Raw genomic sequence first — 21,719 nt, forward strand, 5'->3', positions numbered from 1 at the left:
GCTTACTTTACAAGCCTATTGTGTTACTGCTTTCAAGTAGATTAACATGAATGAGAACAATCAAAGATGCAACAGATCTGATTCATTTCAGTTTTTATGTGTAAAACAAAGTATGGATGCATGATTAGGACCAAGACATGGAAGTTTATTTATTATATTGTTGTAAACCTGGTGAAGACACAGATGGGGGTAGTGCTGTGTGTTTTTAGCCTACTCAAATCGCCACAGTCCAGCGCAGGACGAGCAGTCAACTGTGACCTGTGACAGTACACGCCAGTCCGGCAACGACCTGTGTGTAAATATTACGCACGCAAGTCATGACGATTGTGATCATTCTGAGTGGTCAAGAACGTTCCATCCCATTCTAGAAGGCCAGTAGAGACTCCATATAAGAGCGAGTGTGTTAGAAAGACTGGACTTCACGTTACCTCGCTATGTGACCAGTACGAGGCGAGAACCAGCACGGTGTGTGAAGTCAGGCGGAGCAAGGCTTAGGTTTTTGGACGGTTTGTGTAATATTGTTGCCAACTGTACAGTGTTTGTAATGTATTTGAAATTAAATTGCTACTGTTACTTTGGAGCCCTGAGTTGTGAGGTTCTTTAAGTTCGTTGTGTCGTGTGGTGAAGTGTGAGGAGAGCCTGGATAGTAGGGGAGATACGTAGCAATATTTATTTATTTGTTATGCTTAATTTTGGTATTGACAAAAATGCATATACTCCATTATTTCTTCATCTGCATTGAAGGGGTCAGATAACTAGCTCTATATCCATACATATTTTTCTTCTATCAAGGTGCTTTGGGGGCTGTCAATAAAGTTTGCAAATTTGAAGGGCAAGGTCCATATTTTCTGGTGACCCTCTACAAAGGGCATATTTTGCAAGTTCCAATTTTCAGTTTCCAAAACCCAACTTTACAGCATATTCACAGATAAGGAAGAGGGCGTGGTGGCTGAGTGGTAAAGGGCTTGGCTTTTGAACAAAAAGGTCCTGGGTTTGATTTCCTATTGAAGACTGGGATTTTTTATTTTGGTATCTTTGGGCGCCTCTGAATCCACCCAGCTCTAATTGGTGGGTGCCTGACATTAGTTGGGGAAAAGTAAAGGCAATTGGTCATTGTGCTGGCCATAATATGACACCCTCGTTAACTGTGGGCCACAGAAACAGATGACCTTTACATCATCTGCCCAATAGATTGCAAGGTCTGAAAAGGGAATGTACTTTTATAAAAAGGAGAACTGAACTACTTTACAGATAAGGAAAAGCATTTTAGTTCTATACAGATTGTGCAAAAAAAGGTACAACACAAACAAAAGAAAAAAAAATTCACAAAATTAAATTATACAGGAAATAAAAATGTATTTATCACACATTTGATAGTTCAAATTAAAAAGGTATTTTAGCAATCTATTAATGCACTATGACTCTAAATAACACATTAAAAAAATATAACGATGCTAAAATGCAGTCATGTAAATAATTGTAAAAAAAAAATTGAATCAAGTGATTGTAAACATGTAATCATGAAAATTATTTTTACACATTTTAAAAGTAATAGATCAAATTAGATTACTTCAGGGCAGTATCAATAGTAAAGATAGCATAAAACTGTAGATAGCACATCATCACTCAATAATTTTTTTCATTCACAGAAGATTAAGACATACTCAGCAAAAAGTAAGTGTACAACCAGCATTGATTTTAGAAAGACAAGATGGTTAGAACATGTTTATAAACAGGGTGATTAAGACATATTTATAAACAGGGTGATTAAGACATATTTATAAACAGGGTGATTAAGACATATTTATAAACAGGATGATTAAGACATGTTAAGACAGAATGGTTGAGACAAGTTTGTGACCGGAAGGTCAAGACATGATTACGACCAGAATGATGCATACATTTTACGATTAAAAATAAATAAATTAATTAATAATTAACATTCCTTAATAAAACAAAGAAAAACTTAAGCATAACTTTAAAAAAAAATAAAAATCAAAGATTATAATAAACATGGGAAAAGCTTTGGGAGACAACCCTGAGGAAAAAGGAGCTGGTGACCCTTAGATTATGGAACTTTGTTCTACAGCCTGGCAAAATTTGTGGCACTACTGATCCCAAACTGTATTCTGTTCCTTTGGTCACATCAGCTGGGTGGAGAGGGGGGAACTTCTGTGTGGGCGACATAGTTCCGACCGTAAACAATGCTTAAGCTTTCTTCTACATGATGAACCACAGTCGTTGCGAATGAAGGAGGCCAACACATATTGTATCAATTAGTTTTGATCAGTCATGCCATGAAACCAAATCTAGACCAACATTAATAAATCTGTCCCATTAGAAATATTTATACCAATTGTATGCAAGCAATTTGAAAAATGAGAGCAATTTACAATAAAAGGGAAGTCATTTTCTATAGTCTTCTAAATGCACCCCGCTCATACACAGCAGGTTTAACTCTTTCTCTCCTAACTGATGATACCAGCGTTGATTCCACCAGAATGTGGTAAATAATTACAAAGAGAAAGAGTTAAGACTGGATTTTTAAAAATTTATAGCAAAATAAATCTAAGAGAATTTTATAAATAGATTACCTCTCTTTATGTGAAAGAAAATCAAATCTGCATTGACCATCCAATTTTAAGGAACTCTTCCAAAAAGAACATATAAAATTAGAAAAAAGACAACATTTAAAAATAAAAGCATAAAATACATTAAAATTCACATCACGGTTGGGTTAAAGCTAAATCTGAATCAAAGCAACTTAATTTATAGCTTAATTTGCTATTATAAAAAAAACACAACAAAAACACAAAAATTAAAATTATGAAACTACAGTGATAGAGACATGTATATAACCTACTGTGTGAGACAAAAAGTATGTTATTTCTAGCTGGGAAGAAAATCAATACAACAAATGTCTTCTCTAGAGACCATTCCTGCATCTTAGATAAATGGATTGGCCATAAAGAGTTGGTATAAAATTCAGTACCCTCTCAACCACAGGTAGGAAAACAACTGTAATTCCAATTCATTTTTATCATAATATTTTCTATCTATGTTGTTGTGCCGTATTTCCCAACTCTTTGCTTATTTTTTTTTTAGAGAGGTCAATTCATGTAGCACCCTGACTCTTCAAGTAGTTCGTGGAACACCTATTTTTTTGGGAAACGCTCTAGTGAATTAGAGTTTCTTTCCATCCCTTAACTCTTTCTCTCCATAATTATTTTAATTTAATGAGTTCAACTCAGCGTTGGTATCGTGCATTAGGCGAGAAAGAGTTAACATTAATTTCTTGAGGTAAACTGGTGCAAAAGTCAATGTGATGCTGCAATCAAGGAAAGATGAAGAGTGTAGAGGAGGACAGCCGCTGTTCATTATAAATGTTGCTGTTCATGTTAATTCAGGAACTAGAGATAAAAACTGTACAAACTAAACGTTTCCTCCTTTTTAAAATCATGATGAACAGAAGTGATCTGCATGTCACAGCTTTCACCACAACAAAAGGGGAAAGATCAAAACTGCTTCTTGTCCATCATAGCAAGTAGCTCGGAATCATAATTTGTAATCATTCAACGGAAGTTGTTTCTTCTGTATGATACATTGATATAGATACTCTTCCTTGAGTATAGGAACCTGTAGGGTTGGGAAATTAATAGATTTTTATTAAATCACAATCTTCCTATAGAAACTGAAAGAAATCTTTAAAATAAATAAAAAAAAAAAAGTTAAACTTTTCAAAGAAAATGAAAAAACAATAATAACACCATGACATTCTAAAGTCCAGACTATTCACAATCATTCCCAGACTGCATTAAAGGACTAAAAAAGGCATAGGGGTTGTAAAAGAATTAGCAAAATGGACTCTAGCAAAACAATGAACATGACTAAGAAAGTAAGGCAAGGATCAAGTTGTTAAAAACTTGTTAAACTAAAGTTCAAATAGAATTAAGAATTCTTTGTGTACAGCCTTGAAATAAACTTAGTAACACTAATAGTAGTAAATAAATCTAACTTAAAATTTCTAAACATTTAGCATAACATCTAGTACATGTAACTTAAAAGAGCTCAGCAAACTGGTTGTTTGAAAAAAAAAAAAAGAAATTTTAAGGTAATTTTGACAACACGTCTAAAGAAATACAATTAATAGGATTTTTCTTGTATTGATGATGGAAGTACTTGTACAGCTTACTACGGCTACTACACTAGATACAATGCACCCCAAAGGTAGGTGTTAACAAACACATGCTTCCAAACAGAGATAAGACATTAACATGGCTGGATGGCTTCCTGGTCATTTGGTATGGACTCTGGACTGTGATCTCCGTGGTCCCAGGTTGGACTCTGCCCCCAGCCATTCCCCATTTTCTTACTGGAGGTTTGGCCTACAATGCAATAATCTTCAATTCTTAAGGAACATCCAAAACATGTAATACAAACAAATATAACATTCTGATAATAACGTATTTTGAAAGCTCATTCATTATTTTACTTTTTATTATTTTACTTTTGTTTGTAGATAGCTTTCATATGAAATAAAAATTGCTTGCCTCTTCAGAGAACATTTATGCGGAGATCTACCATGCTTGGTCATGTGGTTTGCGCGCTAGACTGACGTTTGGATTTATCGATGGTCCCGGGTTCAAACCCTGCCCGCTCCCATCCCCCATCGTCCTGTGGGAGGTTTGGACTAGGAAGTAAACTATTTTCAACTCTGAAGGAACATCCGAAACATGTAAAACATTTTACAAACAAAACAAACAAACAATACACTAGCTTGGAATATATATGAAAGATGTAGAAAAAAAAAAAGGAAAATTTCAAAATATAATTAGAATTAAAAAATAAGGTTTCCCATTTTGAACACCAGTAACATATCCCAAAAATATCTTAATATGGCACATTTTTAAATGCTATCTACTTTGTGACTAAATTGAATTTGAGATCTTTTCAATTTATAGTTTTATGACTTTCTACACAAAAGTTTGTTGACAATGGTTCTTACATTTTGTTTTTTAGCCTCCAGAATAACTTTTGAAGTTCCATTGATGTCATCTGCAGTTGTGATCAGGATGTCAACTTTGCCTTTAGTACCTAGATAGAATGATTATGAATAATAACTACAAATAAGAAAATAAGGAATGCTCCGCGCTATTGTTTAACTGAAGTTTGAAGAGTTACCTTTCTTTCCACCATGATTTGAAAGAAGTGTATATAAAGGGGCCTGCGTGGCAGCCATTTTACCAAACAATGTAAAAGAGGTCCCTTTGAAAATTCTAGATAAAAAGAAAAAAATGTTTAAGCTTTGAATAACATGACTTAACAAAGAATGACTAAAAACAAATAGATTAGGAATCTTGAGAAACTTGAGGAAATTGAGAACAAGAATATCAAGAACAACTGAAAGGATAGGTTTCTAATTTTTATAAAAAATAACAAGCAAAAAGAATGTAACAATCTAAAACATAGGCAAGCATGAGAACAAGAATAACAAGAACAACTAAAAGGATAGGTTTCTAATTTAAAAAAAATAAATAAATTGCATCTCAAAACAAACATGTAATGCAGACAGTTCATGCAGTAATAACAATCTAATAAATAAATTTGAAAAAGTAACTGTGGCCTTGGCATATGACATGATTAAAAAAAAACAACTTAAATGAACAACAAATACTGGCAAACAAGAAGTATTGTAATCAAGTTTTATCCATAGAAAATAACCACCTCAGCCTCCACCATTGAACTAAAAGGTCTGAAAGGGGAACTTTACTCTTTTATTTTTCTACCACTGAACTAAATGCATGGCAACTCTAGAAATAATACAAGTACTTAAGTGTTCTTGGATGACAGGGTTATTAACTCTTTCTCTCCAAACTGACGATACCAACATTGATTTCACCAGATTGTGGTAAATAATTACGGAGATAAAAGAGTTAAAACAGACTTCATAGATGTCTTTGGGGCTATAAACATAAAAAAAAAAAGACTTGTTGCATGCCACAAAAGCCGAGGACTAAACACATTATCCCTACCTCGACACTATTAATGGATTTACAATAATTATTTTCTTTAATACTATTACTCCTTGCAGTGGCACAAAATGATTAGATCATAATAATAGCTCAATTATTGAATCAGTATTTGTACAGCTCAATCTTCAGCTAACCAACACATTCCATACATACAGATGTATTAAAAGCAGTGATCACTATAACTTTTTTTCTTGAAAATTTCATAATTTCATGGAACTTTTGGGGCTTTAGTCTAAGTACATTAGTAGGAAATAAAGTATTATATTGTTGGCCCCCTTCAGTCGTAGACTGACTATGGTTAATCTCGCACACTTTTTCATGTGGCTGTGGAGCCCTATTTTGGAGAGACACTCCCGTCCACAAATATCGCAGGTTAAGGTAGCTTTCGCTTCGGTGGTAGAGGAGCTGGTCATTTTTCGCATAGTATGTTTTTCTTCCAAAGCTGAGGCCTATATTTTTTCACTCTCCATATCTTTCTTGGTCACTGTCTCTCTCCTTCTGGTGCGGTCTAGAGCTATGTCAGTATTACATTAGTACATCCCTAAATGATGGTCTTTGAAGCATTTCTGTTTTTACAAATGAGTATGAATTGAAATGTAAAAAAGTGATGTCATTACTTGCTTGGCTTTTGAACTGCTGCCTGCTTGTACAGTTGTAAAATGGTTTCCTGTAATGAGACATAAAAGAAAGAAAAAAGTTTATTATTGTTTGTGAAAATGTTTAGGAAGAAATAGGGAGACTAAGTGGCCAACTTAAACTTTTAAAAAAGTAGATAAGACTATGATATCAGATATTGTTTATAGATAAGATAATTTTTATTGGTCCAATCAAACGGAAATTCAGTTTGACAACAATTGTATAAATTCAATACAATATATTATGGATTTATTACTTCATTAAATCTACACGCCTCATTTCTCTCATCATCTTATAAGGACTAATTGATTAATTTATTCGAGTAATATCTCTTTGATAAGCAGTGAGCTTAAACACATACCAATTTATTATAATATAAGTATGCTTGTTACAGAATACAAATAACACAAGTTTCATATACAGCTGATTATTGGTAATCTGACCCTTTTTAATCTGACACACTCAGTAATCGGATTCTGTGATGACGTATAAATCAGCTACAAATACATGTTTACATGTTGAAAGACATTCAAGAAAAATGTCACGACAGAATGTTTGCAAACTAAGAAACAAAAGACTACTACAAAGTCAGACAGAATGTTTGCAAACTAAGAAACAAAAGACTACTACAAAGTCAGACAGAATGTTTGCAAACTAAGAAACAAAAGACTACTACAAAGTCAGACAGAATGTTTGCAAACTAAGAAACAAAAGACTACTACAAAGTCAGACAGAATGTTTGCAAAGTAAGAAACAAAAGACTACTACAAAGTCAGACAGAATGTTTGCAAAGTAAGAAACAAAAGACTACTACAAAGTCAGACAGAATGTTTGCAAACTAAGAAACAAAAGACTACTACAAAGTCAGACAGAATGTTTGCAAACTAAGAAACAAAAGACTACTACAAAGTCAGACAGAATGTTTGCAAACTAAGAAACAAAAGACTACTACAAAGTCAGACAGAATGTTTGCAAAGTAAGAAACAAAAGACTACTACAAAGTCAGACAGAATGTTTGCAAACTAAGAAACAAAAGACTACTACAAAGTCAGACAGAATGTTTGCAAACTATGAAACAAAAGACTACTACAAAGTCAGACAGAATGTTTGCAAACTAAGAAACAAAAGACTACTACAAAGTCAGACAGAATGTTTGCAAACTAAGAAACAAAAGACTACTACAAAGTCAGACAGAATGTTTGCAAACTAAGAAACAAAAGACTACTACAAAGTCAGACAGAATGTTTGCAAACTAAGAAACAAAAGACTACTACAAAGTCAGACAGAATGTTTGCAAACTAAGAAACAAAAGACTACTACAAAGTCAGACAGAATGTTTGCAAACTAAGAAACAAAAGATGGCTACAAAGTCAGACAGAATGTTTGCAAACTAAGAAACAAAAGACTACTACAAAGTCAGACAGAATGTTTGCAAACTAAGAAACAAAAGACTACTACAAAGTCAGACAGAATGTTTGCAAACTAAGAAACAAAAGACTACTACAAAGTCAGACAGAATGTTTGCAAAGTAAGAAACAAAAGACTACTACAAAGTCAGACAGAATGTTTGCAAACTAAGAAACAAAAGACTACTACAAAGTCAGACAGAATGTTTGCAAACTAAGAAACAAAAGACTACTACAAAGTCAGACAGAATGTTTGCAAACTAAGAAACAAAAGACTACTACAAAGTCAGACAGAATGTTTGCAAAGTAAGAAACAAAAGACTACTACAAAGTCAGACAGAATGTTTGCAAAGTAAGAAACAAAAGACTACTACAAAGTCAGACAGAATGTTTGCAAACTAAGAAACAAAAGACTACCACAAAGTCAGACAGAATGTTTGCAAACTAAGAAACAAAAGACTACTACAAAGTCAGACAGAATGTTTGCAAACTAAGAAACAAAAGACTACTACAAAGTCAGACAGAATGTTTGCAAACTAAGAAACAAAAGACTACTACAAAGTCAGACAGAATGTTTGCAAACTAAGAAACAAAAGATTACTACAAAGTCAGACAGAATGTTTGCAAACTAAGAAACAAAAGATTACTACAAAGTCAGACAGAATGTTTGCAAACTAAGAAACAAAAGACTACTACAAAGTCAGACAGAATGTTTGCAAACTATGAAACAAAAGACTACTACAAAGTCAGACAGAATGTTTGCAAACTAAGAAACAAAAGACTACAACAAAGTCAGACAGAATGTTTGCAAACTAAGAAACAAAAGATTACTACAGATTTTTAAAATAAACTTGCATAAATTCATGAAGTTCATGTATACTGTAGTACATTTATTTTTAGAATGTAGGTAAGCTTAAATTGTAATTTTCTACAGCATGTGAAGCTGAAATCATGTTTTGTATAAGACAAATTCATTTTTCTTTTATTTTATACCCTTGAAAGTCTAAAAGAATATTTTATTACATTCTGTAAGCAAGTATAGAACTTTTTAACATATAGAGTTAAATTTTTTTATGTATATCTAACCTCTGGTAATCTGATGTTTTTGGTAATCCAACAAACTCCCAGTTCTGTAACCATTGGGCTATCAAGAAGTAACTGTTTAGCCACCAAACATAAAATGAATTTCAATTTCCCAACAGATTTCAGTAGGAATCAGTAAAGACCACACATTCTGATTTATATTTAAAGCAATTCATTAAAAAAACAACAGCTACAACATAAAGTGATACTAACAGTGTATGAAAATTCTCCTATGGCTTGCTCAAAGTAGATAATGTAACAAGGCAATATGGCTGCTGTGTCAAAAATGACCACTTCTTTTTTACAAGGTGACATGTGGGAATCATAGCCATCTTTTAGTGAAGAGCCAGTGATAAGTCCTGAACACATATACACCTGACAAAAAGAGATTACAAATAGATGTAGCTATAACGAATGGCAGTTAACAAATATTTGGTGATTCAGTCATTCAAATACTGATGATGATACATACTGGTATTAATTTTATTGACCTATATAATTTTTTCTTAATTGTTACACATTTGTCCATTGTTTTCATTATTGCTAATTACTAAATATTGCCTTTTTCTCTGATTGAAGCTTAGCTTCTAATTAAACAACTACATAATCTATTTTTCACAGATTGAAGTTTAGCTTTAAATTAATTAAATAAATCTATTTTTCACTGATTGAAGCTTAGCTTTAAATTAAACAACTAAATAATCTATTTTTCACTGATTGAAGCTTAGCTTCTAATTAAACAACTAAATAATCTAATCTAAATTTTTCATGCATAGAATATTTTCAAAAGTTAGACTTTTTTTTTTCTAGTTTGAAGGTTTAAAAATAATTCTTTATATTATCTTCCTTCATATAATTAAAGTAAAACTTAGACTTACCAGTTTTACAACAAAATTTTATATATAAATTCTGGGTATTTTGTAACATGAAATAACTAAAACAAAATCAAGCTAAGCTGTAGATCAAGATTGTGAATGTACCTTTCCTGGCAAAATTTGACAGAGCATGATTTCTGTACAGCCTGATATGTAGGCCATGGAATATTTTGTGAACTCACTGAAGTAGACCCCAGCACCATACCAGCCAGAGTCTGTCTTGTGTTTGAATCCTTTGTCTCCTACAAGAAGTAAAGAAAAAACAAAATTTGGACATAGGCTGATTCAAGGAAATTTGCAGTCATTAGTTTAAATATTTGATCTATTTGAAACTTTTTTCAAAAAGAACATTTGGTTTTTAATGATTGCTGTTTTTTTTAAATTGACCATTAGATTAATAATTTGCAGCAACTTAGGAAAAGGATGTTTATTACACCTTCAAAGGTATACAACTCTGTAACTTATTAATATAGAGAATAAAAACTACAAAGACGGACTGACCTGGTGCTTTGAAACCATTCTCGCATATTGGTCTTATGTTCTTCTGATCAGTACCATGAAACCCAAGGATAGGATATGAGAATGATTCTCCTCTGGTTTTCTTTAGCTTTTCCTGACATTGCCTGAAACATCAAGTCAATCTTGTTTCTTTTTTAATTTGTCAACCTCAAATTTTAGAATTGGTGCCTTTCAAAATGTACATAGGATCTGATTCAGAAAGTAAATAGAGAAATGGCTTGTGTGCAGATACTACAAAACACTCTTACAGCCATTTTTGAGCATGTTACATGCAAAGCCACTTTACAGACTGATTCTATAAACGTATTATCATGGCTTGAAAATGTATATAATAATAATACTAAAGCCTTGTCCGAAAATCAGGGAAGTATCTCTAATTGTATCTTAGGCCTAGCTATGACCCATACATTTAGTCATATCAACACAGACCAAGTTTTTAAAAGTTTAAAATGTAAGTTCTCTAGTCACTTTCTGACCTTTTCTTCAACAAACCTAGTGTAGGAGCTTAGACCAGAGTATCTTAGTCAAATGCATTAAATGTGTTTGATGGTCTTTGTAAGAGCACTCCATTTATCTCTTTTCGGAAGCCATTTGCTGCCAGGTGCTCTAATCTACGCAAGTGACATTCAACAAATGCGTGAGCTTATCTTTAGAGAGTTTCTGGAGGGCACCTACAGTAGCTGATAAAACCTAAAATTGCCTAGAGCGCAGACATGACATGAATAATTCTCCAAAGCCAGATACTTAAGCACAGAACTGAGGTAGAAGACGCACAGTCAGTATAACGGTAACTAGAATGATTTTAAACTATCTGCAGTGATCCACATTTTCATTATTGATTCATGAACAACCACAAAAAAGTAAAGAGTCTTATTTTCTTCTATTGTTTTTTTTTCTTTCTCATATTCATTATCTACTGTCTTAGGTACTTAGCAAAGCTATCCACCATAGTTGACAGACTTAGAACATGACATTTAGTGACATCACAGATAGTGAGATTTGGCTTGTTTACATCTATGTTAGTTAGTTGGTGTCGCAGTTATCTATGTAACTGTATAGTAGAATTATTTCTCTAATTGATAGTGCGGCGTTGATCACTATATTGATGACGTCATTACATTATTAATATTTTCTGTGTAGACTAGAGGACTGAGCTTTTGTTGCTTGTCACAACTTCTAGTGACGTAAATTTAGTGTGTGTGTGATTTGCGTCATTTATCGTCTAGTACAGTCTCTCCATTGTTTTGTACGTTGGTACAGATAGACGTGTTTTGAGAGCTCTGGAATTTCTCCTTGGTTTTTGTTATTGGATAGCCTTAGCATTTGCCTTGGACATTTTCTTGTTGGATTATCTTGACCCCTGTTTAGGGTGAGTTTTATTTTTCATTGTATAGTTTTTCTATTTGAATTCGTTCGTATTTGTAAGTCTATAATTAGACTAGATATAGATGATTAGAAGAATCCTTTCTTTTATCTTCTATAGGGTTTTAGCGTCAAGACTAAGTTTTAGTCGTAGTCTCAGTTGAAGACTCTATTTCAAGTATTAGTGTCAAGTCTATATGTTAGACTCTGTGTCAAGTCTCAGTGTCAAGACTTGTTTATTCAGTCTCAGTTCTATATTGAGAGTACAACTTTAGGTCTACAGTCTACAGGACTGAGGTCTTTCTCTCAGTTGGTCGTCTGGTGTGCACGTGGATTTGTACATGAGTCTGAGGTTCAAGATTCCAGACTGCGGGTTGCAGTGGTCAGACCTGATGGTGTAGTGTCAACTATGAACTTCTACTTTTTGGAATTGTCGTCAGTGGACAGTACCTGATCTAGAGGCTAGATCTACATATATTACCAGTTGTTGTTTTTGAGATTGAAGGACTAGCTGATCCATTGAACTACTTATTATAGTTAAGGTAATATACTATGTGTTTCATAATTATATGAATGTTCTGTATCTAAGAAGACTAACTGGATCATTGTAGATTACATATTATTACATATTGATATTTCATACTATTATTATCAGTCATCATGAATCAGTCATTTGTAAATATATCACAAGAATAAATTTTATTGTTATTTACATCATACACTTAGTTTATTAGTTTATCTACAACTATATGTGTATGATGTGCTTGTCAGGCTGAACTTGAGCCAAAATATTATAAGTTCAGAAAATAATAACAATAATACAAATTGAAATAATATTAATATTAATAAATATTTGCATTGGAAATATATAATAATAATTTGATAAATACAAGAATACAAGAACCTGACAGTTGGTATTAGGACTTTAATGTGACAACATCGATTACTGACAGAGACTTGACTGTGGACTTAAGGTATTAAACTTCATTCAAGTTATTCTACAGTCTGAAATTCATTCTTTAATTGTGATAATGTTTGTCTGTTACATCAAGCTTGCAAGAAATACACCCGTAAAAGACAAACATCTCCTGAGTGATCTGTCAAAGCCAGACCGCCATTTACAACTAAAAGACATTCATATTACAACTTTCATGTTACAGCATACCGGTTGTACTTTGGTTCAAATTATTTTGTGGATAACTTGGAGGGAGGGGTATCTGGGAGATGGTTTCTGAGATAAATTTAAGGGCTCAGCAAAAACAACCCTGTTCAAATCAAATTTTAATTAAAAATTCCTGGTCAACACCTAGATTCAAACTCGAGCACTTTTGTTAGGTAACCAAGCAATTTATGCCACTCTGAGCCACAATATTTATGTTTAAGTTCCTAAAGATGCATTGGGACCACCAGCAGTCAACAATACAAATGGCAAAGTGAAATTAATTTTCTAAATTATAATAAATAAATAAATAAAACTAAAAGACAATAAAAATTTCAGTCACTACTTTTTGTTGTTAAAGACAAAAAAACAACAACCAACAAACTAGCAAATTTGGATTTGATCTTGCAACAAGCTCTAGTTCCCATTTCTGACCTTTTGGTCTATAAAGCAGATGATGAAAAGGTCATCTGTTTTTGTGGAGCATGGTTAACAGGGTCTCGTGGCCAGCACAATGACCAACCGCCTTTACTTTTCCCCAACCAATGTCAGGTACTCATTAGAGCTGGGTGGACTCAGAGGCGCCCGAGGATCCTGAAATTAAGAAGCCCTGTCTTCAGTAGGATTCGAACCCTGGTTCGGAAGACAAGCGCTTTACCGCTCAGCCACAGCACCCCCTGCAACAAGCTCTACAAAGGTAATATTTGAGAATGCCTTAAATATTGTGCCTCACAAATACAAAATATTTGATTAGCTCAATCTTCCAGCACTAGTGGTTGACTGGGATATGCTAAAGTCTAATAAAGCATGAGAAATAAGGATCAACTTACCTAAAATTTTTAACAACTTTAGGAGACACGACATAGTCAACTTTCAAAACACGTATCCTAGAAAAGTTATTAAAGAACAAAATGCTGAGTCAAACATATTACATTACTATCTCTATGAATGATACCGGTATTTTAATTCTTGAAAATCAACTACAAAAAGGATGTTTTTTAAGTATTTTATATATAATGAAGAGTGTTTCTGTGTACAGACCAGTGGCGTAGCTATGGTGGGGGAGAATTTGAAAATCCCCCTGGGCCCCCACTTGAGGGTGGCCGCAAATGAGTGTTCGAAATTTTCTATTACATTAAATATTATGCAAAATGCAGGGGCTCCCTTAGAGGTCAAGCCCCCCAGGCCCCCAAATGATGGCAAATTCCTAGCAACGTCACTGGTTACAGACGGTTTACTATGCTTTCCTAACCCAAACCTATTTCCCATAAGTGCCTCTATTCATTTACTTTACTTGGTAGACAAAAAAAAAAGGACCATATATGATAAGGTTTTTATTACTTACGTTGCAGACGCATCTCCAGTAAGCAGACGGTAGAACTGGGATTCAGCTAAACGGAAATGGATCTGGCTGGCTGATCCTTCTTTATACGCTCTCTCTGGATACAGGGGGAAGTAAGTTGTTGTATCTTTGGCCAGTGCTTCTTTTTCCCCTTCCAACATAAGTAATCCATTATTTAGCTTTAAGGGAAATAGTTTTAAAAAAGTGTTATCATATTAAAATATATAAATGGACCAACTCTCCCTTATTTTTGGGTATAAATGGATTTTATTTCTTCTAAATCTTCAATTTTTCTTTACACCTTAAAAACAAACATAAAATAAAAGGAACTTAATGGCTATGTGAAAAAATGCTCAATGACCAGAGGTACAATTTCAAATTCATATGAACAATCAAGTGTCAAAAGAAAATATGTAACTCTAAAATATACAGAACAATATTTGTTATAAGTGAAAGCTTTTCATCTTGGAAATAACCATACATTTATTACACCTTATCAATAAATGTGCACCGAAAGAAGTTATCTTCAATTGAATATCATGAACAGGGCTGGCCTTAGCAGACTTGACCGATTGCTCCAAATTGGGCCCTCCCATGACAAGGGCCCGGCAATTTACATTTAGCATATCAATTTTAACTTTCCCCAATTTAAGTTAGTAAATTAAATCTGTACCTATGACAATTTTCGAGTCATCACAAATATGTTGAGTGGAGAAAAAACATAACAACACGACTAGTTCAATGTTGTCTGAAGTTGTATAAAATATTAATCAGTTCTAGTATAATAGAGTCTACCTGTTTTTGGAGTTGGCTAAGTTCTTTATCCTTCTCTGCAACAATTTTCTTAGCATCTTCGAGCTCTTGCTGTAATCGAATTTTCTCTTCTATAGCTCTCTGGATAAGTTCTTTGCGCTCAGTTTCTGACATCTGAGAGAATTTTTTTATTAGGGACATGCCTGAACTTAGGAGATTGTCTTTCTTGGTGTCTTTTTTCATCTGCATGAGAGTACAAGAGAAATAAAAGTGAATACAGATGTTAGTGTACAGTGGTTGGCATTTAAAATGATTTATGTATCTTCTTCTTAAACTGTCAGGTAGAGTTGAGACTTCAGCTCTTGGAACTCTAGGTCAGCAAAAGTGAACAAGAGCTCCCTCTCACCGGCCTATATGAAAACAGTGTACACTGTTTTGTCTGGCGGGTGGGTCAGACTCGCGGCAAGAGGCCGCGTATACATCTACTAAGACCCCCGCCTATTTTCTTTTTTATACCAGGTTAACCGTGCGGGACACGCCATTTATTATGTAACAGCCCCTTGAGGAACAGCGCCCGGATTGTGACAAGGTTGTGGGAGCTTTTTTACAACTCCGCACAGTGCAATGAGGATGCTCTCGCACCCCCTTAGGCACCCCCACAGGAGTCTTGTTTTGCTACCCTTTTGATTATCGTTTCCTCCTACGATCGTTTCCACCCAGGCGCCACTATGAGGCAGGGTAGCATGCCCGGGTGATGATTTATGTATAAAACATTAGGACTGAGTGTCATTAATGTGTTAAATAAATAGCATATGAAGAGAAAAAGTTATATACATGTACTAGCCTTGTCTTCATCAGAATCTAGAATATCAGTGTCACTGCCACTTTTGTCACTGCCAGTTTTGTTTGTTGTGGGCCCAGATACTGGATGAGAGAATTCAGCAAAGTGGAGCAAGTTTTTTCTATAGCAGTTGCCGCCATATTTACAAGGGGGTAATGAAGAATCAAGAACAGGTGGTGCAGGTGTATCTGGTATGCTTTTTGCTAAAGAAATCCCATCCACTGAAGAGTCTGCTGTAACATCAACTAGTTTGGGATGTTGGAATTCTTCAAAGTGCTTAGGATTTTTACGATAACATTTGGCGCCATAAGGACAATGTGGTAAAGAGGTACTGTCATCTTTTACTTTCTTAGCTGGGGATGGTCCATCTGCCATTTCATAAACAGCCGTTTATCTTCTCTCAATGGCTAAAGATAAGTTAGGAATAAAATATCTGTGATTAAAAAGAGACTTGAAAGCTGATTAAGACTAAAGTCTAAGTAAATAAGCCAAAAATAATCAAAATCATACCTTATAAATGCATAAATTCCTTTAAAAAAAAAATTAAGTCCTATGCAAAAAAGACTAAAATGCTATTCAACTTTGTTAGGCCATTATTAGAATATGCATTATCTGTTTGGGACCCTATAAAAAACAGACACAGAACCTCAGAAAGACACATCAATGATAAAGGCATTCTTTTATTATTTTTTTAAATGTTGAAATAACCATCAACACTTATCTAGATCTAGATATTCTTATACAGTGCAATATTTCACAATTTTGACTTATGTGAACAGTTACTAGAATCTAATATAGATCTAGATTCTGGCACGATCCACTTTAGTCTAGTATTAAGTATATGCCTACTATAACTATATAAAGTATAATTTTATTATAATAGGCCCTTTTAGGGCCTATATATAATATAAATAATATATATATAATTTATTATAATATAATAATCTATATCAAATAATGGTAGTCTACTAAACTAAGACTAAAAGTAAAGAGACTCAACTTCTCAAGTCTCAAGATCAAACTTCTAAGAGTAAGAGCAATGTTTTTTTTTATGTAAGTGTAAGCTACTTTTTCTTTTTAATAAGTAGCTCTAGATCTAAATTAAATAAGAAAATAAGATAAAATGCTTTTTAAGGCCTATATATAATATAAATAATATATATATAATTTATTATAATATAATAATCTATATCAGTGGTCTTCAACGGGGGCGATATCGCCCCCTAGGGGGCGTTTTCGAGATTTTGGGGGGCGCTGAGAGCCAAAGGGGCAGTAGGGGGGCGCTGAGCACAAAATGGGGCGGTAAGGGGGCGCTGGACATAAAGGCGGAAAGAAGAAATTTAAGGTGCTCTGAAACAAAACAAATTTAAAAATTCTTCAACATTTAAGCTGGGAAACTAAATATAGACAAATTATAAATAACTTGCTTCTAATTTAAGAACAGAAACAGCGTTAGAAAAGGAGTTCGGGAATCCCATTTTCTATTTTTAAATTCTTACTCTTTTGCTGTGATCGGAGAGTATTAATGTCCTTGGATCTGGCGCGTATAAATGTTGAAGATTTGATAAACAAACTAGGTAATATGCCTTTTAGATTATAGTTTATTTTATCTACATATGTCAATATATTGATATGTAAATGTTAATTGCAAAAAAAAAAAACCAATACTGGTAACATTTAATAGAATATTTTAACTTTTTAAAAACAAAAAACGTTGATAAAATGTTGTTACGAAATCTCACTGGTATGTCATGTAATATTTCCTTGAGATTTAGTGACATTCCACTAGAAAAAAAGTAAGTTCTACTTTGATCGCATTTTCAGATGAGGTTATGAAACCAAGTCGGCTTCACGAATATATAGCGATATCCAGATATAAATTAAGAATATTCACGAACAATTATAAAAATCTTCAATTAAAACAATATTAAAAACAAAAAACGGCAAAACAGGATATGCTTTAGTGGCCTCTTAGAAAAATGCATAGCTTTTTGAAAATTCTTATAATATTGTTGAAAAAATGATTAAAACTAAATTTATTTTAAAACATATGTAACACAAAAATACTTTTTTTTTCTGTTAGAGATGAAATATTATTTCAAAATTATCTAGTTGTGTAGCTTCTGAGGACATATAGGAAACCATCAGTGGTTGGACGCTACAATGACTTTATAGGTAATATAGAATAAAGAACAAATCTATTTACTATTCACATTGTGAGTTATGATACACAAGAAAAGTTTAGACCGCAATTTCATTTCTATATCAATCTAATTATAAAACTTTAAATAAAATACAAACCTATGCCGAAAATAAGCGCATCTTTCAACAGTTTTGTGAAACAAATGATGAAAAAGGTGTTAGACTTGTTGTAAACTGAAGTTCGCTGGAATTTGGAAAGGGGTTTGTTAATTGTTATGGCTCGTTTTTTTAAGCTCTTAAAATAATTATTTTTTTTAGAAACGGGAAGATTCAACGTTTGGCAATGACTTAAAGCAGGCTAAAAAAATTGTTTTACATGGTAGGCATCTAGCACAATTGAATCAAACCAACCTCTGACTGCTAGGAAAGAAATTGACTTTTATTGATAATATCATTTTCTTCTTTTATCGAGATATTAAATCTATTTTAAAGAGTTTTACAATCTCACATAATTTGTTTGTTAACAATTGAATTACTGCCCAAGGACACCGATATCTATGCAATTCCCATAACAATGCTCTATGAAGAAATTAAGATTCGCTTCTAAAATTAAAAGTATATATATATAAATGACAATTATTAAACATCTGTTACTGACGTTCAAATTGAGTTGCATGAAAAAATAGATTTACAAAACTATGTCTTCAGTAAAAAGAATGTAAACATAGGAGGCACACAGTGGCGTAGCTAGGGTGGGGGGGGGGGAAATTTGAAAATCCACCGGGCCCCCATTTAAGGGAGGGGGGAAAATTAGCGTTTTTTAATTAATTAAATTAAATATTACGCAAAATGCAGCTGCCCCCAAAGATGTCAAGCCCCCTGGCCCTCCAAACAATGGAAATTCCTAGCTACGTCCCGGAGGCACAACAGAGATGTGGATGCATTTAAATGTTTCAGTAAAATTCCAAAACTGTGGTCGAAATAGGAATTATGTTTTAGCTTTTCAGTAAACCTACATGGTTAACTTAGATTTAGTACGTAACAAAGTTAATGAATAAGCAAAGAAATAGACAGGATGTAGCGACTAGAGAAGACCATCGCCTTGCCTTGGCTAACTTAAAGCTTGTAATTTCTAATATTGTCAGACTGCAGGAAGCACAAGGTTAGCTTAATTTCATTTTCTAGTGAATTCAGCAATAATAATATTTATACTAAAAAAATAACTATATTTACAATTAAACTTAAAAACAGTAGGCCCTAATAGTCAAAAATTTAAACGGAGACTATTCTTAGGATTTGAAAGAAAGTCTTTACAATTAATTTTTGTGTGTAATCACTGCAAATTATTTGACATAAGTTTTTGCATAATGATAATATTGGCTTTTTTTTTTTTTGCCTTTAATTCCGAAGATTACGGCTTTGTCCAGAGTTTCAAATAACTACGCAAACCCAACTGCGACCTACATATTTTCCCTGAATTTTATGCAGACAAAGCCTTTGTATGCTGGTGTTCTATTTAAGTTTTCTTTCCGTCTTTTGCGCATAACTTCAATAATGGCTTTTCTTTGAGTATCAAATGTTAGTCCCGCAGTTTTTGTAAGAGCTCTCGAACTGTTTCTCTCAGAGGCTATCTGCTGCCAGAGAATGCTGCCAGGTACTTTCCTATATGCCAGTGAGAGCGAAATGAATAAATCTTTATAGCGTTCACCGGGGAGGGGGGCACCTCTGTAACTCAGTCCTCCTCAAAGCTCGTCAGTCATAGGCCAAGGAGTTCACAAAAATCGCCTTTGGCATACGGTCGTCTCCCAAGCGGGATAAGCGTTATTGACAGCATAACAATTAATAGATAGATGATATTTTGTTCAAATTTGCCTTCTCACGCTTCTTTATAACTGTTTTTCTTAGAGGGGGGCGCTGGCGAATTTTTTTAAAGAAAAAATTAGAAAAGGGGGCGGTAGGCCAAAAAAGGTTGAAGACCACTGATCTATATCAAATAATGGTAGTCTACTAAACTAAGACTAAAAGTAAAGAGACTCAACTTCTCAAGTCTCAAGATCAAACTTCTAAGAGTAAGAGCAATGTTTTTTTTTATGTAAGTGTAAGCTACTTTTTCTTTTTAATAAGTAGCTCTAGATCTAAATTAAATAAGAAAATAAGATAAAATGCTTTTTAGGGCCTATATATAATATAAATAATATATATATAATTTATTATAATATAATAATCTATATCAAATAATGGTAGTCTACTAAACTAAGACTAAAAGTAAAGAGACTCAACTTCTCAAGTTTCAAGATCAAACTTCTAAGAGTAAGAGCAATGTTTTTTTTTTATGTAAGTGTAAGCTACTTTTTCTTTTTAATAAGTAGCTCTAGATCTAAATTAAATAAGAAAATAAGATAAAATGCTTTTTAGGGCCTATATATAATATAAATAATATATATATAATTTATTATAATATAATAATCTATATCAAATAATGGTAGTCTACTAAACTAAGACTAAAAGTAAAGAGACTCAACTTCTCAAGTCTCAAGATCAAACTTCTAAGAGTAAGACCTCAGTAAGAGCAATGTTTTTTTTTATGTAAGTGTAAGTCTGTAAGCTACTTTTTCTTTTTAATAAGTAGCTCTAGATCTAAATTAAATAAGAAAATAAGATAAAATGACAGACTGCTGTCACTGTGAGTGTCACAGACAGAATCAGAAGAATGAGCAATGTCTCAATGACTCATTCTCAGATTCTGTAATTGTAATGACTCAATGAGAAATTCAAATAGATCATTCTATTTCTTATTACCAAATTAAGAAATTATGAATGATGAATGTTCATATATTATAGGGTCAACATCAACTCAAGCTCTTATCTTATCATGTCTTATGATTTATGAAATATTACTATAGTAGTCTATATATTTAGAGTGTAGATTATTCTAAGTCTAGAGTCTTATCTAATTTAGTTACGACGCTGCTAAACAAAAATTAAAACATGAATGAATGAATTTGTTGTTATCTGTATTCTAAATGAGACTTCACCTCGAAAAGAGTCACTAGAGATGATAAGAGAAATAATATGATGAGGAAAGGTTTCCGCGAAGCACTTTTTGTGTATGTTAGAATAGATCTAAACATCTAATCTATATTAATATATATACCTATATATATTCGGCTTAGCTTAAAACAAACCAAACTCAGAAAGCTTGATCATGGGGTATAGGAATCTAGGCCTACTTGTCACCGTTTCTTGTGTTTTTCATTGATGTACGGGTACATTGATAAGTTTTGTACCACTATTTTGTGTACCAAAATTAAAATAAGTAAATATAAACAATTTGTAATTTCCTAGATATATTTAGAAACCATCTAAAAGTAGCAAGTCACAAGAATATTTATGTAAGCAGCACTGATAAAACTTCTTTATTATTAAAAATTAAAATATTACTGCGTCTTTTAGGTTTGTGTAAATGTATATCAATAATTCGAACTCATTATGATCAAGATTAGAAGTGTAAACATCCGGAAGTTGTGCGGCTGTGTAGGCGTGTATGGAAACGGTGACACTAGCTGAGC

General features: G+C 33.2%; 1 protein-coding gene across 6 annotated transcripts; it reads right to left on the reverse strand.

Moving 5' to 3' along the window:
* Nucleotides 1–1,336: 1,336 nt before the first annotated feature.
* LOC106050998 (uncharacterized) lies at nt 1,337–21,689 on the reverse strand. Of its 6 annotated transcripts, none has more exons than XM_056005797.1 (12): nt 21,592–21,689; nt 16,012–16,415; nt 15,210–15,410; nt 14,418–14,593; nt 13,903–13,959; nt 10,534–10,655; nt 10,138–10,274; nt 9,371–9,532; nt 6,650–6,699; nt 5,182–5,276; nt 5,006–5,094; nt 1,337–3,636 (listed from the first exon to the last, which is right to left on the reverse strand). In XM_056005797.1, the coding sequence occupies exons 2-12, from the start codon at nt 16,381–16,383 to the stop codon at nt 3,556–3,558; spliced, it is 1,542 nt and encodes a 513-aa protein (XP_055861772.1). In that variant the 5' UTR covers nt 16,384–16,415; nt 21,592–21,689; the 3' UTR covers nt 1,337–3,555. The 6 variants fall into 6 exon arrangements, with proteins under 6 accessions (XP_055861772.1, XP_055861773.1, XP_055861770.1 ...); XM_056005798.1 differs by lacking the exon at nt 21,592–21,689 and adding an exon at nt 21,341–21,475; XM_056005795.1 differs by lacking the exon at nt 21,592–21,689 and adding an exon at nt 21,336–21,475.
* Between the last annotated feature and the right edge of the window lie 30 nt (nt 21,690–21,719).

The sequence above is a fragment of the Biomphalaria glabrata genome, chromosome 12 (genome assembly GCF_947242115.1).
Source record: "Biomphalaria glabrata chromosome 12, xgBioGlab47.1, whole genome shotgun sequence".
Lineage (NCBI taxonomy): Eukaryota > Metazoa > Mollusca > Gastropoda > Planorbidae > Biomphalaria > Biomphalaria glabrata.

Excerpts from the sequence above, each read along its gene's own strand:
- LOC106050998 (XM_056005797.1), bottom strand. The coding sequence starts at position 16,383 with ATGGCAGATGGACCATCCCCAGCTAAGAAAGTAAAAGATGACAGTACC. Across the intron at positions 15,411-16,011 it reads TAGATTCTGATGAAGACAAG|ATGAAAAAAGACACCAAGAA; the intron begins GCTAGTACATGT and ends ACTCTCATGCAG. Across the intron at positions 3,637-5,005 it reads TGGAGGCTAAAAAACAAAAT|GTTCCTATACTCAAGGAAGA; the intron begins GTAAGAACCATT and ends CCAACCCTACAG.